At 42.2% G+C, this 27,386-nt stretch overlaps 1 protein-coding gene across 1 annotated transcript in view; it reads right to left on the bottom strand.

Moving 5' to 3' along the window:
• Positions 1-10,193: 10,193 nt before the first annotated feature.
• Positions 10,194-27,386, bottom strand: part of LOC145451505 (uncharacterized) — a 125,524-nt gene continuing 108,331 nt past the window's right edge. Inside the window, exons 2-6 of the mRNA XM_080329719.1 lie at positions 16,519-16,703; positions 16,314-16,463; positions 15,575-15,695; positions 14,109-14,348; positions 10,194-10,875 (exon numbers count right to left, since the gene is read on the bottom strand). Coding sequence (XP_080185845.1) covers positions 10,282-10,875; positions 14,109-14,348; positions 15,575-15,695; positions 16,314-16,463; positions 16,519-16,586 — 1,173 coding nt within the window. The 5' untranslated portion in view covers positions 16,587-16,703 and the 3' untranslated portion in view covers positions 10,194-10,281. The remainder of the gene's footprint in view (positions 10,876-14,108; positions 14,349-15,574; positions 15,696-16,313; positions 16,464-16,518; positions 16,704-27,386) is intronic.

Raw genomic sequence — 27,386 nt, 5'->3', positions numbered from 1 at the left:
ACACAGTGTTTAGTGAATATAAAACAAATTCTCTTGGCTATCGTCATTCAGACTCATCCATGCTGCTTTACGTTCGCTTAAATCTCGTTGCCCATCACCGGATTTCCCGACAGCGACTCACAGAAAGAGGGTACTGGCGAGAATCGAACCAGGGTCTCCTGCGCAGAAAAAATATCAGGTTTAGGGGAAGCACAGCTCGATATCATGTGAAACACGTTACATAGTGACATGTTCAATGGGAGCATTGTTGATCGGTATCATGGGGAGCACTGGTTCTCTCTGATCATATAACGAAGAAGCGCCAATGCGGTAAGCGTTAAACTTCCGTCACTCTGGACTGACAACCCTACTTTGTGGTTCGCTAGAGCTGAAGCTCAGTTCGAGGCTGCAAGCATCACTCGAGATGATACGAAATTTAACCATGTGGTTTCGGTGTTGGATAACGCCACTGCTAGCGAAATTTCCTCTCTGCTTACTGAACCGCCAGCAACAGAAAAGTACCCTGCTATCAAAAGCGCGCTAATCAAAGTATATGGCAAGCCACAAGAAGTTAAGGACTCTGAACTTCTTAACATAGCCGGCTTAGGAGACAGAAAGCCGTCTGGTTTGTTGAGACACATGCGTGCGCTAGGTGGCAGTCAAGAGACATTACTGCGAGCGTTCTGGTTGGCCCAGCTACCTGCTGCAGTGCGAACAGCGCTGGCCACATCCGCAGAAACAGATGTTGAAAAACTGGCCGAAGTTGCGGATAGAGTATTTTTCGCAACTCAGACAGTGAACGTGAGCGCCCTACGCCATGACGCGCAGGATATCGCCCCACAGGCAGAAGTAGACAGCGCAACCGGAGTTTTCATTTGTCACTACCACAAAACTTTCGGTATGAAGGCTACGAACTGCAAACAAGGGTGCACATTTGCCCAGTTGGTGTCTAAGCAGAAAAGTGAATATTCGGCACCGCACACGGTGCGCTACGCCCGTCGCAGAAAGACCCGACAGGGAAACGACGACGCCGATCGCGGTTAGAGGCTGACGCGGTTGGTGGAATTCGTAGCTGCCTCTTGATCATCAACGATGCCAAATCCGGCTGCGGGTTCCTGGTAGACACAGGAGCCCAGGTTAGCATCCTTCCCGCTCTACGCTCTGATCGCCTCTCTCGCAATACCGGTCCCCTTCTGGTAGCAGCAAATGGCTCAGAGATCAAGACTTATGGATACAGAACGGAAATACTGCACATCGGTACCAAAACGTACGAGTGCCGGTTTGTCCTCGCGGACGTTTCTCGTCCCATTCTCGGAGCAGATTTCCTTTTGCGGCATAGCCTCCTAGTTGACATAGGTGGGCGACGGCTCCTTGAAGCTTCTACATGCCGTACAGCTGTCGTAGGCCACCTGTCATGGTCTCGTCACATGCAACTCCATGTAGTCGAAAAGCATCCACATACTGTATACTCGAAGCTTCTCGATGAATTCAGCGAGATTACCAAACCGTCTTTTGAACTACAACAGCCGAAACACGGTGTGGAACACCACATCGTAACGACCGGCCAACCCGTCTTTTCGCGCCCACGCAGATTGCGCCCGGACCGTCTCAAAGCCGCGAAAGATGAGTTTGACAACATGGAAAGACTGGGGATTATACGCAGGTCCAGCAGCCAGTGGGCGTCTCCTCTGCATGTAGTTCCAAAAGCCAATGGCGAAAGCCGCCCCTGCGGCGATTACAGGCGCTTGAACGATGCCACGACACCGGATCGTTACCCGGTCCCTAACATTCAAGATTTCTCACACAACTTGGATGGAAAATCGGTGTTTTCAAAAGTCGACCTTGTGAAGGGATATTTTCAAATCCCCGTCAGGCCACAGGACGTGGCGAAGACTGCAATCACCACGCCTTTCGGACTCTTTGAATTTCTACGAATGCCGTTCGGTTTGAAAAACGCGGCACAAACATTCCAACGCTTGATGGATTCTGTCTGTCAAGGGCTTCAAAACGTGTTTGTTTATCTCGACGACGTCTTAATTGCGAGCCAAGACCAAGAACAGCACTTAGCAGACTTACGGACATTATTCTCCCGTTTTCGTGAACACGGGCTTGTGATAAACCCCACCAAATGTCAATTTGGCCGGTCCACGCTCGATTTCCTCGGCCATCGAGTTTCAGCCAGCGGCATCAAGCCTCTTCCTGAGAAGGTGGAGGTAATCCGCAATTTTCCTGCGCCTCGGACGGTCAAGCAACTTATGGAATTCAATGGAATGGTGAACTTTTACCACAGATTTCTACCGAGTGCTGCGGAAATTATGCAGCCTCTATACAGAGCAACCGCAGGTCGTAAATCCAAGACTCAAACTGTCCAGTGGTCAACAGACATGATCACGGCTTTCAACGCTACTAAGGCTGCTTTAGCCAAGGCCACGCTCTTGGTGCATCCTAAAACAGACGCGCCAACCGCCTTAACAGTAGACGCGTCGGATGTGGCTGTTGGAGGCGTCCTCCAACAGAAGTTGGGGAGTGTTTGGAAGCCGTTAGCCTTCTTCAGCCGTCAACTGAATAATGCTGAAAGAAAGTACAGTGCTTTTGATAGGGAACTGCTGGCGATTCATCTGAGCATCAGAAAATTCCGCTACTTTCTGGAAGGACGTCACTTCACCGTCTACACCGACCATAAACCGTTGACTTTTGCTATGGCGAAGAAATCTGTACCGTGGTCGGCCAGGCAATCCAGACAATTGGCCGCAATCAGTGAGTACACGACTGATATACGGCACGTTTCTGGGAAAAGCAACTCGGTAGCGGACACACTGTCGCGTGCCACCGTCAACGCTATCGACGACGGCCTTGATTTCCAAGCGATGGCACGAGAACAAACGGACCTTGATCTACGCGATACCAGCCTTGAGTTACAGAGGATTCCATTTAACGGTGGGCGGTCCACCTTGCTTTGTGACGTCAGCACTGGGACACCGAGGCCGGTGGTTCCACCATCGTGGCGACGACGGGTTTTCGACGCTGTACACACCTTGTCCCATCCGGGCATTAGGACCACCAAGAATTTGGTAAGCGCCAAGTATGTGTGGAAGGGTCTTGCAAAAGACGTGAACCAGTGGAGCAGGTCTTGCATCGCCTGCCAACAGTCGAAGGTCACCCAACACACGAAAACTGCTCTTGAAACGTTTCGTGTTCCGGAAAGGCGTTTCAGTCATCTGAACATCGACCTCGTAGGCCCCTTGCCTCACTCGCGGGGATACACGTATCTCCTTACAATTGTCGATAGGTTCACCAGGTGGCCCGAAGCCATACCGATTTCCGACATTTCCGCCGCCGGATGTGCCCGCGCACTGCTGTATAATTGGGTGGCGAGATTTGGCGTTCCGGCAGATATGTCATCTGACCGAGGGCCTCAGTTCACTTCCAGACTATGGGACGCAGTTTGTGAACTTCTTGGCACCAAACTTCACAGGACCACTTCGTACCATCCCCAAGCCAACGGACTGGTGGAACGCTTCCACCGTTCTATGAAGGCTGCCTTGCGTGCTCGATGCACGCATCCAGGCTGGGTAGACGAGCTACCGTGGGTTTTACTTGGACTTCGAACCACGCCAAAAGCGGACCTAGGGTCGACTTCGGCGGAGCTTCTGTACGGTGAGACAATAGCAGTGCCAGCAGATTTCATGGCCACGCCTGAGACCATTACAAACTACAATCCACTGCTTAACCGCCTCCGAGAAACTGCCGGAAGTTTGCGCCCAACCCCTACCTCGTCTCATGGAAACACATCAGCTCATGTGACTTCGGACTTATCAAACAGTAAATTCGTTTTCGTGCGAAGAGGCGCACATGGGCACCCGCTGACAAGACCGTATGACGGACCATACGAGGTAATCTCCCCAGGAGAGAAGGTCTTCAGACTGAGGATTGGCTTGCGCGAAGAACTTGTTTCGACGGACAGACTCAAGCCAGCCTACATTGACAAAGAGCATCCATTCGTGGCGGCGCAACCACCTACAAGAGGTAGACCGCCCTTGCGTGATCGTTCGATACCATCTCCAGATCATGAGCAACGATCGCCCGAAAGCTCCCAACGTGAACAGGATGATACGACGTATACGCGCAACAAGCAGATGAAGACTCGCTTCGGAAGAATGATTAACGTGCCCCCTCGATTCCGAGCATGAAAAGGCTAGTCACGATCTGGTGGAGGGTGGTGTAGCTGCACATAATACACCTACAAACTATATCCAAGCGATCGTGACTCACAAATGTATTACGCTTATTCCTGACGCGTTACCGTTCGAATATTAACATTCTGATACATTCGTACCGCTCTGACTTGCACGCTCAAAAGGTGCCAGTCAGAGAGCATGTTCATATTATTGTTGTTGTGATTACAGATTGAGTGTAACTGTACTTGTCTGGCGTTCTCAGTATCGAAATGAGAGTTACGTAGTTAGTTAACTACTCAGTAGGAAACGAGTTCCTACACTCTCTCTGCTCACGTAATCAGTAGAGGTGAGTGAGGCACTGAGGTGTCTGGGGAATTGTAGGGCCCGTAAATATAATAAAATTAAACATATTCGGTCGGATCCGTTGGTATAATGACTTCGTTACATGATATAGTCATAGGCGCCGACTTATATTTTTGCATGGGGTGGCGGCAGGCGCGTAGCCAGGGGGTGTCGAAACCACCTCCTTTTGAAACGCAAAACCCCGTGCTTTTGAAATGACCATTCTGACGCTAATATTCAGTTGCAATTCAACAAGTCGTATTATCAGGGTTATGCGGGCCGCGACCAATTAGCGAGATTCGTCTCACGACACGATCTCTCGCTGAGATGATTGCGAAATTACGTCATTGATTGCTGCGCGCTCGGCATTCGTCGCTGGACTTAGCAGTAGGGCTGGGCACAATGATTCGAGTACTCGAATCTGAATCGAGTATTAATTTTGATGATTCGAGTCGAGTAGTAAAAGACGATTTTTTCGAGTACTGAAATTATACGATCCTCGCCACTCAAAGTCAATTTATCAACGAGAATTATAGTTTAGATACTATAATTGTCACTTTTGAAGACTTGAAACCTTGATTGACCGTATCGTTGCATACGAAACATATAATACAAAGCTACGAACGTTACTGGAAATACACATTTCCGAAGTCATGATCACCCCAAAACATTGTCACGAAGTGCAATAAAATCGGTATGGTTGAAAAAATACCAAAGTAGCTTTAATGTGATGGATAACAAGCATTATATTCTTTGTGGTGGCATAAAAGGTACATATTTGAGCTTAGACATATAACATTCTGTTATGACGTCATAATGAGTGATACTCGATTACTCGACTCGACTCGAAGCATATTACGTGAATCAGAATCGAATCACTCATGTACTCGATTTTGCCCAGTCCTATTAGCACGGCGCGACAATTCTGGAACACGAAAGACAGACAAGAATTATGATTACAAACGCGCGCGGCCAATCCCTTGCCGCCAACACAATGGGTGTTTACTTAGTATTGAGTAGCTCGCATCGCGACAATTGGTTGCTGATTAAAACCTCGATTTTGACTGCATTTCCCGATTTACGTTCGCAAAGCATAACTGGATTAATATTATGGGCACTGGAATATATTCCAGCTAGCAGGCACACACAATTCAACTTTGCGCTCCGAGAATATTTATCACAAAAATGGCTCACAAAATACTTCAAACGCAGCTTGCGGCCCTCATCAATGCAAATAATGCACTTTAATTTGTAGAAGGTGAACGTATAGTTGGTCGTCAAATCGCGATAGAAGGTGGTGTTTCTCAGGGCGCGCGATGGAATCTACGTTTCTAACGATGAGGTCGAATCTGTACATCTCATAAGGATCGTTCGTTTGGTGAAATCAGCCTCAGTACGCTTTGCGAAATACGTAGTAGTGATCAATTTTATCGGACTGTACACAGTGTACAGTGTACAAGTGTTCAATCGGCCGACAAGGTTGCGCTGATAACGAAATTGCAGACATGCCGCAAAATGCCATAATTACAATTACAGGGTGTGCTAGTCATACCTAAATACCCAGATTCGGCAATGGCAACGAACACAATTTGTTCAGACGAGGGCATAAGTTTTAATCAAAAAGATACATAAACACAAACAATATTACACTCGGAGATTGTTACTGTTTGGCGAAAGTGTTAGCGGACGGTAGCAGGCCTATATGCGGACGCGCTAAATCAAACCACCGCCGATAGTGAACATGAGCTATCGATGACCCAATTCGCATACAAATGATTCTCGCTAATTTGCAGTACGAAGCATCGATAATACGAATTAGTGGATTGGCATTTCAAAATGACGGGATTTCTAGTTGTAAATGTGAAACTCCCTGGCTACGCACCTGGGGTTTTATTGCCGACAACGCACTGGTTAATATCAGCCCGGGACCTACGGCCTACGTAGGCTCCGATCAGCCAGCCAAATTTGATCGTTTAATGGGACGCTTTTAACTATCCACGTGTTATTGCAGTAAGAGCAATATGGGCGCATGCCGCGACCTTATCAATAGAAATACATATCCCAAAGGTTTGAAATTCGATCCGCGATATGGTTGCGCTTGATAGAGTCCGCCCAGCAATGAAGTTTATTGGAACATATAAGGTTCCCGTTCAAACTAATCGAATAAATTCAGAATTTGCGCCACTGAGAAGCTCGTGTTGCACCAATATTTGATAACGTAATTCAAAACCGTGCACTGCGCAATGCGCAGTATTAATATCAAATCAAGTGTCACCGAGTGAATACGCGTGTATGAAGCAGACAAGAATTATAGTAGCCTACAGATGATATCAAACGAGAAAGCGCCCATCTAATCAGTAATTTCTAAACTTGCGTACAGCACCATGGGGTTCCAACTTGGAACTTCCAAGTCTGACGTCGCGACAATTGTTTGCTCATTATAACGACGTTTGAGCTGCATTGTTGCATTTTCCGATAAAAGTTACCTTGGAAAAGCTTTGTTAAAGTAATGAATATGCGCACTTTGCGCAGGAATGACTTTCAATTCGCAGGCATACACAAACACACTGTCCTATTTCGCACTCCAATCCTCCAATTAAAGAGACTATCACCGTATCACGATTCACGAACTAACTCAAGAATTATTTTGTAAACGAATATGGGCGCAAATACAATTTAATTAAGAGAAAGAAAACGTGAATTCGCTACTCTGGTCGAGAGAGAAGATGGTGTTTCTCAGCGCAAGCGTGTCGAAATCGACGTCGTAAACGAGGTTGCTTCGATTGTCTGATTACTAAATCACGGATTACAATTTATTGGGGCGTTTTAAGCACTAGTTCGCCGTCGCCGACGAAGCTGCGTATTCAATTATTCGCGCGCGTATCGGTATGGTAAATAGTTGGCATTGACGCGCTATCACGGACTCGCTAATTGACAGCGCTGATGATTTGAAATCGCAGACGGCGGGCGTTTACTCTAACTGTATGGGGTGGCCGCCACCCCGTAACTCGGCGCCTATGTATATTATATATGCATATGTCTTGGTGCGTCGTGGCGCGGTAACGATATGTATGCACTATATTCGGGATCAAATCAAGGTTGTTGCAACAACCACCGGGTTCAAGTCCGATTTACACATCCCGAATTCACCTCTGCGATTGGCAATAACGGGAAGTTAATTGTATTGGCTTTTGTTTTATTGCTTTGTGTGTCAAGTAAATCAACTAAGAATGTGGTAGAGATCTTCGCTCACATTGAATCTAGTACTACACCCAGCTCCACGTTCATGTGGGCTTGTGGGTCAGAACACAAAACAGTATCATCCTTTATGATACGATGGAGAAATATTCTGACGATTTAATTTTATAGCTCTCAAATACAAGTTATAGGCCTATATTTAGTGAATCGTTTTGGCCGTCATAATCTACCAAATGAGAAGCCAGACGCTCGACACTACGCGAGAGAGTCTTTATTTTCATCCAACCAAAATACATAACACACGGCAGTGATGGTGGTACAGAAAATATGCTTGCACAGTATTCGGTATTAGATAGGAATGATCGATAAGACCGTGAAGGTCATCTAGTCTGATCACAACAGCATCAAACAGGTACACTTGACTCTAAACAGTCTGGCTGTAAAAAAGGTTACAGTAGTTAAAAAAATAAAATAGAAGAAAAATTAAACGATGGTAGCAAATGATCAATGAAGCAATGTCTGGGCGAGGTAGGGCAACAGTGTTAGTGTAACGACGCTACAGAGTTGTAACCACATGGCCCCAAGTTACAAGTCAATCTAGTTTTGACTCGAGTCAAGTCGAGTCATTTTCAATTCACCACCGAGTCAAGACCAAGTCCAAGTTATCTAAGAGAGGGTCGAGTCCAAGATCATAGTGTTTTGACTCGAGTCCGAGTCCAATCATTATGTTCACTGTTCAGTTTTCAGTTCAACCCTCTTTTTCAACTCTGCTCGAGTGATATAGAATGGCTGGCATCCATAATATAGCAATTTTCCTCAGTCTTGACAGTTTCCGGCTCCATTTTCCGAATATCAGGACTGGTGAAGAAATACCAATAGTGTGGTAATATAACTTCACTATTCTTCGAAGTTGCAGTGAAATGTCTGTCTTGGCCGTCCTAATCTCGAGTCATGTGACTTGGTTCGAGTCATGCAAAATGACTCGAGTACAAATCGAGTCAATTCAAAAATTGAACCAGTTTTCTTAGCAGGTACTAGAGCTTTCAGAATTTTTGAAAAGTGTCCTCTTTTTTGAACCTCAAAATATGGTAAGCCGAGATAATAGGAACTCGGCAAACGTTGCGGATCAGTCTTCTATTTAACTCATCATTTTAATCAACGATCCAAATCAAACAAGAATTCCAATTTGCTTGGTCTAAACAGGAAGATGCTTGAAGCGAGATTTGCCATAGTGCTTGCCCGTCCGATGCTCGGTGGAATGGAGAGTGAATCACAACAGCAACGAGGAAATATATATAGGCATGCGAAGGTACAATTAAAACAGTGATCAAAACAATCAAATCCGCTGAAATCATAGAAATACGAATTACAAATAAAGGACAGTTGAATTGGACCATGATTTCCCTAAAAACGTCATCAGTAGCAGATAATAACATGCGCAATGTACGCCGCGGAACTCGCACCTTCGTAATTCAACCAAAGCCTTAATCTACGCTCTTGTTCAATTAGGAGTGCTTGGTTGTGTAGATTGAGTAGAAGACGGATACGCAAAGTTTGCCGAGTTCACATTAGCAGATTTAGCAGAGCAGACAGGATTCGACGCCTGGAAAATCGGCACTGATGATTGAGTGGATTGAGTGTTGCGTCGAAACATGCCACATATAGAAATAACAACTTCGAATCGTGTGCTCTTCACGAAATAAAATTGTTTCTGGTGCGTTTGGGGTTATATCCATGATTGGGGATGCACATTTCCTTAGAATAAGATTCGCAAATATATAAAACCTAAAAGTTTAGCTGATTGAGTTGGCGACCACATTACCCATCTTCGCACGCAGGCTATCTAGGCCCCTTCTCGCCATCCGATCCGCGTCTAAGCGGTCCTTACAAAGCCTAGAAGTGGGCCGTGCTACCAGTCGGCAGATATGGAATCATTGCAAGGAATACCGTCCCGAGGCAGATTCGATTGTGCCTCACCTGGCTATTGTTTCTCTGCGCTGCCATTGTACGTAATAAAGCCGAATGTAACATTCCATGGCGATTTTGAGGGGGTTCCAGTGCTATATGATTGGCAATAATCGGATTTTCGGAATCGGTGCGACAATCGCATTTGATTGATACCAGTTATTACGAACTCTGAGGTGTTTATGATGAATTGCATTGTCGCAGGTGAGGCACGACCCGCCCGTGCCGCACCTATGGCCTTTCGCGCTGTATTTTGGACCAATAAATACGAAACTTGGTGATGTTGGATGAAAAAACATTCAAATTTAGCTATTTATGAATATCGAAGGTAAACATCAATAATCATCATCGCAGGTTTTCACAATTTTCCTTTACTCATCCTGGCGACAGGTGAGGGGCACTGCCTCACTTGCCTTCCCTGACCTCACGTCACTGCCTCGAAACCAACCCGATATTTCTTCAACTCCAACAGAACGATGGTAAATTCTACGATCCCTCCGACACCCCTATCCACGAGCGAAACAATTGGAGTTCAGAACGAAATATCGATTCAAGTACAAGCACAGAGGATTCCGTCAGCGTAGATGATTTAAAATACAATAAATGAAACAATAAAAATTCAATTTATATGACCATAAACATGATAATCCGATTTAGGGTATCTCCTCTCCGAACTATCTTTCTCGTAATCGATACCGCCGTCCGGAGTGCCTCGACGTGCCAACGAAGATTTATCCATCGGAACGAATTCAACGTAAGACGGGCTGAATGCCGGCTCAGAATAAGAAGTATATTTCTCTCTGGCGTGCCTGGATTTGGCTTCGTCCAGTTGCGCATTTCTCAAATCCCTGTCGAGTCCGCGGCTGGACTTATGCGGAGATACCGCGTGTCGCGAAGTGCCTTCCCTGGCGCTTCCGGAATGACGCGGCATTGTGCTTCCGTACAAGAGGTCGTCGTCGTACGTAGGCGAATAACGGTCGCGCCGAGAGGCCACGCGCTGCGGCGGGTTAGATATGGAACTCGAGGGTAATTCAGCTTCGTCGGCTTCGCGAACTTTTCTCATAGTTATCTCCTTATGAGACGGTCGCGCCGGCTGGGCTCTCGGCCTTTGATGCGACGGATCGGAGTTACTGATACGCCGTGAAGTTCCCTGGTACGGCAACCGTGTGTCTTCATCGCGTGGACTTGGCGTTAGCAGCAAATGAGTGAGGCCCTGAAACGACATTTGGAAACTATTTGAAAAACTAAGCAGCTCTGCTTTTTCGAAGCACTCAAGCAGGTTTTGCCTGTTTGCACAACTTACTCAATTGGGTACGTTTTTAGACTACTCCTACTTGACAGCTTTCTGTTTGAGGCAAAGGTAGGCCTAAAATACTTACTTTTATAACCACTAGGAAATCACTGCTATTTCTACTTGAGTACCCACAATGACTACTCTCATCTCCTCTGAATGCAATTTTCTGTCCATTTTATTCATATTCGCCAAAGCGGGCGGTGTATACTACTTCCACTTCTACTTGAACAGTAGACAGTAATTCTGAAAAGTAGACAGTGATTTTGAAATAAGTTAGCGCCCCTCTTATGCATGAAATCGCAGTAAGAACAACGTGTCCGTAAACCAGGGTTATTCTGGACATTTTTTCAATTTCGCTGTATATCTTGTAAATGCTAGAGCGCAGGGGAAGTACCGTAAGTTTTGTGTTTTGGGGGGTAATGGAGTATACATTAACTTATCTAAAATCAGGGTTGTAACCAAGTCAAAAGGTTCCGACTCACGAGCCAATCTTACTTTTATAGTTTTGACTCGAGTTAAGTCGAGTCATTTTCAATTCAACACCGAGTCAGTCAGTGTCCAAGCCAGCTTGTAGAGGGCCGAGTCCGAGTAATAGTGTTTTGACTCGAGTCCGACTCACAGTCATTATGTTCAACGTTCAACCCACTTTTTTTAATTCTGCTGAAGTGATATCGAATGGCTCGCATTCATAATATAGTAATTTTCTCAGTTTCAACAGTTTATGGCCCTCTTTTCAAGTATCAGGACTGATAGACGAAACACCAATAATGTGATAAATTTACTATTCTTCGAAGTTGCAAGTCTCGAGTCATATGACTTGGTTCGAGTCATGTACAATGACTCGAGTACAAGTCGAGTCGATACAAAACTTGACTCGAGTCGAGTCAATTTACGCATTTGAAAAAGTTACTCAAGCCAAGTCCTGTCAACAAAATATTGCGACTCGAGTCGAGTCATTACAACCCTGTCTAAAATCTTAATTGTGTCCCAAGTTAAGCCGTGACGGATCAAGTTCATGTCGTAGTGAAATGAATCCGCTTTTTATTGAGACTACTTGTGGTGCTGTTGCCTCGTGAAAAAGAAGTGAACCTCCAGCGGTAGCAGTTTTCCATCAATAGCCATGTAAATATTTTACTGCTTATTGTCAAAAGTTACCCGTAAGTCCAGAGTAACCACGGTCTACGGTGGTGTCATTTGTCATTTTGCGTTGATCGTGAAGATGTATCTTGAAATTTTGAAAGCAGTCACCACCGAATAACTTCCAAATTTGTGCGAACCATTAGCCGAATCAACTTTTTGAAGCTACTTACTTGAGTACATAAAAGAGAAAACAAATTTACGGCACTACTTCTACTCCTACTGTGCTGAATACTTTCACTACCTTCGAATAACGGACATTCACATCACTCGACCTATGCAGAACCACGATATGCATAGATTCAGTTGCTCAGGTATCCGTGCCTCCTTCACTGAACAAAGTCAGGAGTAATGACTAGGGCAAGTTTTTGCAACTTTTTTTACAGCTTCCGGCAGCTTCTTAAAATACTCGGAAGTTATGTAGTATGGTGTTTTACGCTGTTTGAAGGAATCTTCTATTGCAACTTTTCCCCAATTTTTCATGAAACATCTTGCCACTATTTTTGATTTTTCATGCAGCTTTTGGTATATTTTTTTTTCGAATTTTCATGCAACCAACTTTATGCTGGAAATATTTGACACTACATGTAAATAGATTGCCTGATTATTTCATACTTTCTGATTTGACGTACATTCAGATTAGACTGTCGAAAAAATTATATTTTACTGGGTCAATTTTTTCAGGCTATAGATTTTGCTGAAGACGCCAACACCTCGGTTTGCTACAGTGCCTTGGATACGGATCGATTTGAGTATGTCATACCCGAATAACTTCAAGGTCCTTGTCCATAAATGCAAGTTTTTATTGGAACTTTTGTGAAAAACAAACGCACCTTTTTACTGCAGGTTTTGTAAAAAATAAATGCAACTTTCCACGGATTTTACTGCAACAAAAACTTGCCCTAGTAATGACTTTTAGTAACTTGGGAAGGCGTTTTGATTTTGGGGGCAAGAGTGAGTCCCGTGCCGCGGTTACATTCTCCCGACTATATATCGGATAAAACCAATGTGCTACGGCCTATATAAGGCATCACAGACTTGATTCGGTTTCTGAATATTTGAGAGCAGGAGTCATAATTGCAAAGTTGACACAGAAACCAGCCAACATTACGAATTTCACAGTGTTAAAAGTTGCCCTATGAAATTCAATGAAGCAGTGATCAGAACAAGTCGTATTTTTGATAGTCAGAGGAGTTGCAAGCAAAATTGTGCACTCCCAAGCCCACCATTTGACATAGCGCGTTTCTACAGACTGGATCATTTCGCACCACATTTAATCTGACGACCAATACATATTCCGGCATTATCGTAGTCCACATCTGACCAGTCGCTCTGTCTATTCAGCACTTTTCGATTGGATTTCCATCATTACTCGGCAACCATGACACACTGAGGCGTCAGTTCAAAAAAATAATTTCGTGATCATTTGTCTTTGTAGTGCTATTAGTCGTGCCAAAAAACTGTTTAAACTGATTTTCACTCATTCTGGTGAATTCTGCAATGAATATCTAGGAGTGCCACACTTTCAAAGTTTGTTGTCACCTATCATCAAGTAGCAATAAGCAATGGGTCGACTTCGAAAAGCACTAGAATTTCTACTTGGACAGAATTTTACAGCATGAAATCTTGAAGAATTTTGTCACCGTTTTTGATCGTAGAACATTAAGAATCGCACTTTAAGCCCATGTGTAAACCACTGTTAGGAAATCAACCGCAAGCAGCATGAAGAGTCTTATGCCTTCTTTTTACTTCAATTTCTAAGGCCATTGTCAAATTTCAGTGGTGACTATATCATAAGTGAGAAAAAGGTATGTGTGTTGGATAGGAAAGTCTGTAAAATGTGGCAATTCAAATTCACTGAGTAGCATTCAAGTCTTTTCATCGATGCAACCTAGAGCTGCTAAACTCCAAAAAACAAGTCTCAAAATGCATTGGACGATACTAGTGGAAGACAGTTTGTCCACTTCACAACTGATCTTTATGAGCTCGAAATAATGACGAAGCACGAGAGTTACCTTGACTCTTTGTTTGAAATTCGGATCGCTCCTGGCTCTGCAGTGAATGTACGAGAGAAAAAACGCGATTCCAGCATTAAGGATAAAGTCAGTAGCGGCTTGATCCAGTAAAGTCGACCATCTCAAAGTGAAAGTGTGGGCTTCGGCATCGTGGTCAAACCCCATGAGCTCGAATAGGTCGCAAATCACAGACGGCGAAAGATATCTTGCCAAGGTGTAGTGATAAAATCCGTTATAGTCCTTAAAAGAGATTTGCAATTACACGTTTGCAATAAATAATTGGAGTAGGTGTAGATGTAGATTACTTCCGCTTCTATTTGAACTGTTTTGGCAAAACTAAATAGCTTACTTTTCACATTTTGGGGTTTGAAAAGTAGAAAGTAGTTTTGTGATATGTTTGCGTCACTCCTATCACTGAAATTGTGATACAGCTGCTGTATTCTGGTAACAGAACATTATTCGAAGTTTGCACCTACTTGTAGCATCAACAAACAATTGTGTATTTTTGTACATTTTTTTAGTATGGACATGAATGAATTCATTTAAATAGTTCTATCAATATTAAATACCTTGATGTATGGTAATATTAGTCAATAGAGTTTGTTGATCTCAGAGATATACTATGTTGCACAATCTTAGTGAATAGTGCAGTGCAAGTGTGATGTTTTGAATGTGATCATTTACACAATTATGGAAAATTGACCTTTGATGAAAAATCCAACTCTGATAAAGATGAAAGGACATAAAACTTGACTCAAGTTTTAAAAAACACTTAGACATCGAAGCACCACAAAGAAACTGGTGATGGACTTTTGACAATTAATCAAGAGATTTCAATCAAAACACTAACATATTATGGATTACCAAGCATTGAATACTCAAGCCATTTATCACGTACAGAAATACAGATAATTAAAACAGGGCATTTCCATTCAAATTGAATCATTCTAGTTTCTTCGAGTCTATTAGCTGAAGTGCTTCTATTTTTGATTAGTATTAAGTATCACTTCAGATGCTTCTGAATCTGATGCCGAAAAAGATACAATTCGGACCGCTCCTACCATTCCAATAATGTCAAGTAGACAGTAGACACATTGAAATATCTACTGTGCGTGTGTGTTTACTGGTCACTATAGCTCCAATATCAAATTCAAAGAACATTATTTCAGAATTACACCTTTTGCAGTGATGGTCATTCAATATTTTGTTACATGGTTTCATATAATGAGTGTAAAAAGCGTTGAAACTTAAAACTTGTCAGCAAAGATGGAGTTTTTACTACAATCCAGATCTTCAGTACCGGTAGGCTTACTAGTCAATGATAGTAGAGTCTGGATTTGCCGGAGTGCCGGTGTAAGTTGAAATTTGTATATCCACAGGGCCGTATTAATTTTAATTCAACGTTCCCTTCGAACAACAAAGATGAAAATTTTGACAAACAGCAACAATGAAACATAAATTGAAACCTTGATCACATAAAATTCTCTCCTCCAAGGGTTCTTCAACAAGCGGACGCAGTATCGATGTAAGATGTACAAAATGTTTGCAAATTTCTTCTGGGTCAAATGCATGCCACTCTCTTGGTTCCTAAAACAGTACATTAATAGGTACCGACTCTAGTCGGTGCACAGGAACTTGATCAAGTTATTTTATAGCTTGACCTACTTGTTTTAGGTTGAATCATTTTTATCATTGCCGGACCGGGGCATTTAATCACATTTTGATCAAGTTTTAGTCTAATATTAATGAGAAAATCATTTTAGGCGCAATAAATAATCAGAAACAGCTTTTATATGACACCTTACTTGAAAATATTGGTGTAGACGGAATTGTGCAAGATCAGAGTAAATTATTGTTACGCATCTTTGGTTTTCAAAATAAAGTAATTTTATTAACAAGTTTTGACCCATGACTTTACGCTTAGGCCTATATATAGAGTGAAGGGAAGATTAGTCAAAAACCTCATCAACATACTGTGACCTATTTGTGATTCTTACAATGTTCGGTAGTGTCAGGCTTCATGACATGTTAGGGATAGTGGATACCACCAATCCAACACCAAAAATGCATTATTCATGGGAAGAGGGATCGAGGAAATTATAAATATCCTGGAATTCAATCCACACCCCATTTGGAGGCCTGTTTATAATTGTTTCGAAACAGACATAAATTCACACAGTCTGTTCAAAGTGAAATCACATTTACTTTTTGAGAAGCTTTTCATATGTCGTTAGGATTTTCATTTGAGGGTCTTCAGAAGGCTTCCACCTTGAAAGTAAAACGTATCCTCGTATAACAGCATTGTCGTATTTTCTGTTTTCATCAGGTATAGGCGGTGTGATCAGTTCTTCGTTTCTAAAATCATACAAGGATTTAAATTTGGAAGTAGCCATACGCGTAAGAATTTTACACAGTGGTTGATCCAGTAACACAATATTTCAGATAGCTTTTCTTGAACTCCTCCAGTTGGGTGTCCATATTTGAGCATCAGCAATCAAAGATTCGTAAATCCACAGAACGTCAATTGATCCATTCCATCTCGCCCATGCCATAAAAAGGAATTGATTTGATCGCAGTTATGCTGTAATTTCCACTGAAAATTGACGAATAGAGCATGAGTTATCTGCCGCATTCTCAGATTCAATAACGTCCCTATTCCTTCGTGACTTCATCGTTCAATTAAACACCTAGATACGACAATAAACTGCCTTCCCCTTTCTCGACCTTAGACTGTCTTGAAGTGACTATGAAACCAACCATGTGTTACTACAATACGATGGTATCGATGACGTTAGTTGAACATGATTCATGAACAATCTTCTCTGAGATCTTGGTGTCTCTGTCTGACAAAGGAACGGACCACATAAATAAGACGTAGCTAAATCACCTCGCTTCGCCCGAAACGACTGACACACACAAATATACTAGTTCGTCCCGTGACATTGATCATTCACACAACGACCCTCTTGGAATCTTAAATGTCTATATCGTTTGTGAACATTCGTTATTGCGTCGACCATACACGGAAGTAATGGGGTATATTGTAGCATCTCAGTTGAATACTATGAATCGTAAATATGAGATTACCTTCACTTTTCTAGTACAAACAAAATTGACGTGACTCATCCTATTCATATTTATTCCACAACCACATCACTCTACTGTAGTAAACACACGGATAGTTCCTTCTTTATCTTGTTCTATCCTTATTATACAAAGTCTCACTCTAACATTTCTACGCCTAATGTAGTAATGTGATAATGACAATGTGATCTAGTGGTGGCTAAATAACCATATTCTATTCCGCTTGAAGGTGCTAAAGACAAATGCAATAAACAACAAATGCTGCATTCTAACCTATGTAGGTTGGCTAATGGCTGTAACTATACTTTCTTACGATAGGGTAGGGTTAACATATTTATGTAACACAAATTCCGGACACTCGTTATCGCCCACTAGCGGATTTCAAAATGAGGTATGAGCACATTGTTGATCAATATAACGTCACACCAGCAGTCTATCGACTAGAGGTGGTCACTGGTCACGATCCGGTTCAGGAGTATGTGGTTGTGTGTTGTAAGTTGTAACCAGGGCCGAAGCCCCATTTTTTCAGCCCCCTTCCGCCCAAATAAACACTGATCTTGAGCCAACCGTAGGGTAATCGATGCAACTTCTGAGGGCTTACTATATGCATCTGGTTTCTATATGCATCCGGTCGTTAAATGATTTGAATGAATTATGTCAATAATATTGGCTCTTCGATCCCTATATTACTATATATGGTCAGAGTTGATGTTTTTGCGGCATATACACCGTAACACCGACTCATGATATATACACACGATCTGTACATATGCAGACCATGAGTGCATGATGTGCATATGCCGCTGGACAAGGAAGGTGCAGATATAGACTTGTACCACCACTCTTTGCTCCCCCAATGGGCCAAGCGGGGAAGTCATGGATACCAGTGTTGCTAATCAGGTATTTGGTCCGACCCGGCCGGGGATCGAAACCACGACTTACCGATCAAGAAGCCGGACGGACGCTTCACCATTACGCTATCTTCTCGCTATCTGGTACATCGTTAAGTCATGTCCAAACGGCCTAAACCGACTCTATGAATATACCGTTATCTTGTAATTGTGATTACAATTAGACTTATTTTTGTAACTGAATGTTATTTTTATTTATTTTTGATCGCAGTTTTTGCGAGGGTGGTAGTCTCCATATTAAAACCAATATCTGTGTTACTATAAATCGCGCGCAGCGGGAAGAAAATTTTCATGTAGCATAAACCTGTCCAAAAATAATATTGTTTATGTTGATTTAGGAAAAAAATCATGAGCTTACTTCAAAATTCCGGACATTTAGGCATATTTTAGAAATTCCCTCCGGACGCAGTTTTAACAGTGAAATTCCGGACATGTCCGGGAAATTCCGGACGCATGGCAACCCTACGATAGGGTTACCATAATTTGGAATTGAGAAAGGAGGACACTTTTATTAAATCAGAAACGTTGGTTGATCAAAACTGAAATCAGCCGATTTCGCTATTTTTACTGAAATATTTGGTGGGTTGACTAAAAAGAAAGGTTGTCGCTTTCGATCGAGCCACGAATTTCCTATTTAGCGTCGTTTATGCCCATTTTTACTGAAATCTATTCCTTATCGTAGCTGTAGAAGTTGTAAGGGAGAACGAATTGGCAAAAAGAGGGACATTTAGGCGTCCTCGGACGACATTTTCAAAAACCTGAAAAAGCAGGACGTAGGTAACCTTATCTTACGATGATCATTGCTCAGTTCTCACTGCTCGTGCTCAGTGCTCAGTGCTCACTGCTCATCACACATCAATATGAGACGAAAATGCTCCTTTAGTCAGAACTCAGTTTTACTTTGGAATTGCTGAGATCCCAAAAATCGTAAATTATTCCGTGAAAATGCCAGCATAAAATATCGATAGTTGCACTATCGAATGTAAACAGTTGGTTGCACTCTCCATGATTCACCTTGGTCATTTCACCGTGAACTGCGAGTTTCATCCTTAAAACCACTATTCGTTTAAAGTTGGATTATTTTGTGGATACTGCAGATTAGGGTCATCATATTTTGGAATCAGGAAAGGAGGCACTTTTGCCAAATCGTGAAAGTTACTTGATCGAAACTGAAAACAGCTGATTTTGCAATACAAACTGGAAATTTTGTTGAGTCTACTAAAAAAAAGGTCATCACTCTCATTCGACTCCCAGATTACCCACTTTTAATTTAGTGGTGTTGACTAAAACAAAACAAAAAATTGTCACTTTCGATCGACTCCCGAATGACCTGGTCGAACTTTTATTACCTATTCCCGATGCCGATGCCGATTTTCAGTTGAACCTGTCCATTATCCTAGCTGTAAAAGCTGCAAAGGAGGACGGATTATTAAAAGGCGGAAATTTAGGCGACATCGGAGAGCATTTTGAAAAACCTGGAAAAGGAGGACAAATGCTCCTAAACGATGACGTATGGTAACCCTACACTGAATCCCGCGCTGCCAATTATAGGCGCAGAAGCCTGTCTAATGGGTTATCTACGAATGCTAATCGTTGTAATTCATACACGTATTCCATGACTTTAATAACACGATTGCACGCCTAAGTCGGATTCGAATGAAGATAGCTGACAAATAGTGTAACAATAGCAACATACAACTTGATGAAGATAGCAGGCACTTAGTACAGCAACAGCAACATACGGCCGACGAACGGAATAACGTAGGACGAAAGTAAGGAGCGATGACGTTAGTAAGATACGTAAGTAAGGAACCAAAGTAAGTCGAGTAAAATGTACAATTAATTTTACGTCAACATAAATATCTAACACATGGTGGTTCGCAGACGCGACGCTTTATATAGCGGTAAGAACAGCCTATCTGAAAAGGCTAATTTACAAATGATTATTAAAATCAAAATTAACAAATGAAATGCGTAATCGAAAACAGCATGCGGCCCGCGAGACCATTTTGTGCGGCCCGCGAGGGCATTTCTGAATTTCAAGTATTCTGCAATATATTAATGTGTTATATATCTTTTTTAGATTTAAGAACTTGAAGTTCACTTTAAAACTACTACAAAAACCTGAAATCTCAACAAACTTTACTATCATATCACTTCTAAAATCTACGATTCGGTGGAAGATCGCTATTACGTCACATTTCTAGTTCATGGGGGTAAAACATCACCCGTTGATAATTCGTGACTGAAAGTTGTGATTTTTCTGGTGCGACCTTTCGTCAAATCATTCGATTTTGGAAATCGGAGAAGGCCTTGCGTCTCGGAATAGTGACTTGGTAATCCTACGCACGCAACAATCTATGAAACTGTCATATGGGGAATAGTAATATATCAAAAGGCCGTAGCTTGCGTTGCGTGGGATACATAGATATCTAACCCGGTCAGTATGGAAACCAATGACATTCTGTGGCCCCCGGTAGGTATATTTGGATAAATCCTAAGTATTGTTTGTTCGCTTTATCCACGTTATTATCAGTGGCGAGTAAGGTAATGGTACGCGCCACAGCTGTAACACGAATGGATTCTTCGGCGATTAGACATTTCTATTCTAGGGGTTCTTAACCAGGGGTCCGTAGCCCCTTCGTGGTCCAAGCACCTCATCAGGGGGTACGAGATGCATTGTGGAAATAGGCCTATTTGCCGTGGAATATATTCTGGGCCTATTTATTCAACTGGAAAATCTTTTCGTGCTACGCGCAATTTTATGTGAATGGGCTTTTTTATTTTCATATAGGTACCATCAGAAATTGCGTTGAAAATGGGCATGGGGCACGGGAAATCTTATTGAAAGCACAAGGGGTACAATCGCTAAATAGGTTAAGAAACAATGCTTTTACTATGGCACAATAATGATCATATCTAAGTTGTTATTGATCTGTTCCTATATTAATCGAATAAAAGCTAACGCTGGTGTAATTTAACTTTGGCAATGACAGTAACAATATATCACGACTATATCAGAAACCCTGATTAGGCTACACCGCTCACATGTTTTGACATCAGATCAATCTTTAGTAAATTTTAAAATATTCTACATAAAATTGTTCCACTGGCATCAATATTATAACCCGACAGCTTTTACAATGTCTTCATGCGTCCTCTCGCATGATGTCTATAACTCATTATTTTAAAACATTATGCCCTGCACAAAAATTATTTTATTCAAATATTTGAAAATGTGATTTTTTTCGTGCCAAGCGTGAATATAGTAAATTACATTTTCGCGATGTTTGTGGAATGCCTGTTTGCAAGGTGCCGTCAAATAACGCCTACTTGGATATTATACACCGAGGACCCCTATAATTGATGCTGCGGCCCGCGGCGACATCAGAAATTAGGAAATTGGCCCGCGAGCACATTTGAGTTTGAGACCTCTGCTCTACACACAAAGGCCTATACACATGAGATGTTGGCGCTGCCTATACCATTCATGCAGCTTTACGAATAAACGTCGCTTACATTAAATTAGCGTATCCGATATAATTTAGCATAGAGAATACCATGTGAACATGCAGTCTTCTCAGCAACTTAGGCCTCAAAACGTCTCAGTAATTTGAAATGAATTGACTGAAATCGTACCAAAATTTACACTGACCAGAGACTTTTAACCCTAACACTCCTGTCTAGATCCAACTGTTTGGCCAAGGTTGATAACGCTGTTAGCCTACTTGTGAATATTAATACTCTGCATATTTATAGAATACGTTATAGGACGATATTTAGTAACTATATGTTGCTGTTCCTATCGCAATGTTTGTGGCAATTTGTTCAGTTCATCTAGTCAGCTTGAAAGGCCACATGCGTTGTTTCCGAAATGCAGTGACTTGGATCGGTTATTGCCGTACCTCTGGTGTTTTGTTCGGCATTATTTGCCTATAATAGCATAAATCGGAATCGCATTAATCTGATGTACATTTTTGTAGCTTGAGCAACAGAGTACAGTAGCGAAAATACAGTTTTTTGAAAGTTCCTTGCAGTCAATAGGCGCCTGATCCGTCACATTTAAAAATGTGTTTTGAACTGACTAAAAGACGTTTCAACGAAGCCTTCTTAAAATAAACCCATTTTTCTTAAAGCCGATAGGCCTGCAATATTGTCTCTACATGGTACGTATATCATTGTAGATTTTGTATCATTGTGCAGTCAGGGTTGTGATGACAGGAGCCGCATTTTTCTACCTGAGCCACCAGATTTCGAAAGTCTGGAATATTTCGGATGATTTGGTAAGGAGGTCGAAAGGCTTCGAACCAGAAAAACATTAAATTCATTGACACTCAAATACGGACTTTTGAAACCTCATAATCTGAGTTGTTTGTAATATTTATTGTGTTTCTCGACTACAATGGTAATTGGTCAAAATGGTCATTTACGCCAGTGGTTGTCAACCTTTCTCACCTCGAGGACCTGCAAAATTTCAAAAAATATTTTGCGGACCGGTGGACTTTCAAAAATCGAAATCAACCCAACTTGCTAAGTATGCTACCGTTTTTTGCAAGTATATGGTGCTTGAGCATGGTTAGCCAACCTTTTCGGCCAAAATGCCACATGAGATTTACGAACCATTGCGCGGGTCACTTGAATGTTGATGACATTTTATCAGTCGTCCGATAGGAGCGAGCCGGATTAGGTAACGGTGAAAACAAGACTTATTTTACTACGCATCAAAATCGATAACAATTATGTCATGAAAACTCAGTGTGCGTTAACGTCCTAGCCGCGCTAAGCGCGAAAATTTTGCAAATATAGTAAATGAATTCGGTCAATAATATTGTTGCTTGCATGTATTCCAGGTTGCCTCTGTATACCGCTGGGCTCATTTGGTAAGGACAGCAGGATCGATAGGCGCTTGGACATATCAATATCGAAGGTTTCGGCGAGTGCGTCTATCTTTTTGTGCCAAAGTTTCATCGCCGACGATATTTCTACGAGCGCACACTGCACTGGCACACGCGATGTCGCATATTGGACAACACGTTCTTTCATAATCGCGAATATAGTTAGACTCAACTCTGAAGAGGGTACCAATACTAAAAGTATGAAATCGAGTGACAATAAATCGCGTGTAGTTCGTAGAAAAAATTCAAGTCAGATAAATCTGCCGCGAAATATTTTACTTTATGGTCATATACGAAGATCTAAAATAATGCCGCTGGCACCTAGCTACGGTAATGCGTCGTAGCTAATATTTTAGTCATCAAAATCCCAAATTTCACGGCCAGGCTAATCAAATTTTTGGTTGGCCTTGCGAGTTCACAATCATTTACGAGGGTATATTTTTTTGATAATATAACTAGGGCTGGGCAAAATCGAGTATCTGAGTGATTCGATTCTGAATCACGTAATATGTTTCGAGTCGAGTCGAGTAATCGAGTATCACTCATTATGACGTCACAACAGAATGTACTATGTCGAAGTCCAAATATGTAGCTTTTATGCCACCACAAAGAACGTAATGCCTGTTATCCGTCACATTAAAGATACTTGGGTATTTTCTCGACCATATCGATTTCATTGCACTTCTTAAGAATGTTGTGGGATGATCATGACTTCGGAAATGTGTTATTTCCAGTAATGTACGTATAGCTTTGTACTGTGTCTGGTAGGGATGGTGTGAACCTCTGAAAGGTTCAGGTTCGTGTGAACGCGAACCTTTTTGAAAGGTTCTGTGTGAACGCGAACGTGAACCTCGTGACGTCACGTGACGTCATATTGCTAATTCCAACCCTCTTTTTTCAATGAAGTGATAGCCTATATTAAGGTACACGATACCTAGCGACGACTGGGGTCACATAATGCCATAATGCTGAAGTACATTTTGGCGATTTAAACGTCGCTAAATGTATCAACTGGGGCAATCATATGATATAATACTCCCATAAAATCAATATCATCCGTGGCTTTGCCAATAATTTTGAAAAGGTGTTGCCAGGGAATATAAGCTTACGCCTTAACGGTCTTGACCAGACCAGGCAATGTATTCGTGTATGAGTATTGCTACATTGGTATTGGGCAGAGCGTAATACAGGTTTTTATACTTGCTACCGATATTAGGCTACCCCAAAAGTTATACAGCTGTAGCCAACACCTCAATCGCACGTATTTGGTTTTAATGATACAGTAAACATATGAAGTGAAGATAGACCCCGTACGCTAGCTAGATTTGTTACATCAAAAAACGATATCAATCTCATTGATTGGTTGAATCGCTCTCTACATGTTATGTATGTCGCTCGTGATGTTATGTGATTCCGCGTCAGCTCACAGCATCTTACTATATATTCACAAACGGAAAGTTGGATATTTAGAGCAAAATTTTTGTAACAAAGCAAGTAAAATCTTTAAGATTGTCAAAGTGGATGCTCGTTTTGAGTTTTTTTTTTATGCCGCCGGCGTCATTCATAGAGTGGCCCGCAGTTGAAATGCAATAAATTCGAACCAAAGATGTCATCATGGAGTGAAAATTGTAATATATGAAAAAGGTTCACAGTGCAGAACCTACCAAGGTTCTGTTGTGAACGCGAACCTCCAAATTCCCGAGGTTCACACACAGAACGCGAACGTGAACCTCGCGTTCACACCATCCCTAGTGTCTGGTATGCTGAGACACGGCCAATCAAGGTTTCAAGGCTTCCTAAGTGGAAAATAGTATCAAAACTATAATTCTCGTCATCGTCAGTAAATTAACTTTCAGTTGCGAGGACCGTATAATTTCAGTACTCGAAAAAATCGTCTTTTACTACTCGACTCGAATCATTAAAATTACTACTCGATTCAGATTCGAGTACTCGAATCATTGTGCCCAGCCCTAAATATAGCTAATTCCGAAAATTTCCTCGCGAGCCACATGTGACCCGTGGGCCACGGGTTGGCTGCCCTTGTGCTAGAGGAGGACATTTAGAGGGTTTTGATCGTAATTAATATCGTCGTCCACCCAAATAAAAAAGGTCTTGGCCCCCGCAGGGCTTCGCCCCCAAACCCACACTTGGATGGATGTTTTCACCAGTACTTGTGAGCATGAGCAGTGAGCACATTCATTCTACTCAGTGTAAGCCGAGAGTCTATGTAGCCTAATCGCGCCAATAGCGAAAAGTTTGGATCATTCATGACTGAATCGGTCAATAATATTGATAATTATATATATATTGCTATCAATATTTCATCTTCTCAGAACACTCAGATTTTCCGGTAGAGCTGAGGGAGGTGTTGTCTTAGAAAATTTAAGGCACTGAAAAATAGTTAAACATATTCGGGTGAGGCTGTTGAAATAATTACTTCGTTGCATGTCATTATTTGTGACCTACTGTCTGTTATACTCGAATCAGCGCCCACTGTGTGCCCAGCCCTATACCATATACTACATGCGATCCGTCACATACAAGGTTTCATGCACTGGCAGCGGCCAACATAGGAGCGGCGTGGAGCGGAGTGGAGCGGGCATAAGCAATACATTCTATCACTCTATCCCAGGGACGGGCAACATACGACCCGCGGACAGTTTTGCGTCTTACATGATAATGTGGCCCGCGGCCCAGTCTTCCGAGATTCCCCACTACTGGCGTAAACGTCAAATTTTAGTGACTGTATGTTATTATACACATGCTGTATGCGCAGCGAGCGAGGTGGTGCTTACTCGTAAGTTAGTCGAAGCGAGAGACTTGCATTATCGGCATTTACGATGTATACTCAACCCTAATGTCATTTGTGGTAATCATGGTGTTTGTCGACTATACTATGGTCATTTACACTAGGCCGATATTTCTTATTTTTGATTCCGTAACCGTCGACTTGCAGCACGGCTCACTTCTAGGCTTTTGTAAGACATCGCTTATGCTAAGGGTCGCCAGCTCGAAACGGGTCGCGGGGCACTTTCAAATTTCGTAGAGGCTGCGGGCCGCATGAATTCAATATCGAGATAAAAGAGGCCACACAGTTGAACAACCATGCTATATCTCGTCACCTACTAAACAGGGGTGGCCAACCTGCGCCGTAAAAGGAAATTTGTGCGGTCGTGGACAAGTAATTCAATTAGTATGTGTTGGCGGCCGTCCACATGCAATTTAAAATTACAAATTGAGTCTCGATTTTTTGAGAGATCCTAATTAATCTTGAATTTTTCTTCGCGCTGTGTGCGATTCAATGTGACTTCGTTTGTCGATTTTAATATAGATGGCGCCCTTTGCAATCATGGCCCCACAGTACAGGCGTGAACAGCAGAGGAAAATGATTCGTTTCATATAGAAATACCAATTCGGAGTCCTTTTCTCCTCACTATACGTACAATCTTGATGATAAGTCAAGAAATAACAGCATGCAACAAAGTGACTAATTATAATTATAATTGGCCCACCCGAAGATGCATCATCATTTAGAACTTGTCCTAAATTTTCGAAAAACACACCCTCCCACATGGGATGAGAAATAATATGAAAAATAGTATTATTTATGACGAAATTCATAAGTGAATCTGAAAATATTTTCGCGCTTCGCGCGATTATATACGACCCCACAACGTGACCAGTGACCAGTGACCACTCGCGAAGTCGGTGCGTAAAGCAAGCCTATAAGATTAAATATATAAGTCCGGTATTCACCGGAAAAGGTCATAGACACTTTTACATATAGGTATTTGGAGTCCAGATAATTCATTACGACTATGCCCTGGAATGCGGCCGTAGGCTACATGAGTAGTCGAAATGCGGCCGTGAATGGCATAAACGTTGGCCACCCCTGCACTAAACCCTAATGAATTGATATCTTGGTAAATTTGGGGTACCGGGCTTATCGAACGCCTTGAAATCTTAATTAGGGATTGCACCGTGTGTTGATTGATCAGAGAGAAGCAGACTTGGTGGTTCCTGTATGACAATGCTGTTCTCAAATCCACATTGTTTTCGTCATTATTGGCGAGAAATGGCTTTGAAGTTACATTGTTGTCGTTAAAATACATTCATTAAATACGATTTATTCCTTGTGGATAAATGGGCGAATAATGTATCGATTCAGCGATCCGGTCCGCCATGTATTTAATTTTCCTATATCTGGCCCGCCGACTGGAGAAGTTGCCCGCCCCTGCTCTATCCTATTAACCCCAGATTGAACTATCTGAATGTCACTGCTTTAGTGATCTACCGAAATTGTGCATCCTATTTTATTCTGAATAAATATTCAAATTCAAGTGGGCTAAGTTTAAAAAACAACAGTCCTCCTCCTTTGGTGGAACCGG

This window comes from Botryllus schlosseri, chromosome 12, assembly GCF_051294905.1.
Source record: "Botryllus schlosseri isolate E-star chromosome 12, Bs_hap1, whole genome shotgun sequence".
Lineage (NCBI taxonomy): Eukaryota > Metazoa > Chordata > Ascidiacea > Stolidobranchia > Styelidae > Botryllus > Botryllus schlosseri.
This window is presented reverse-complemented; position numbering and strand designations above follow the sequence as displayed.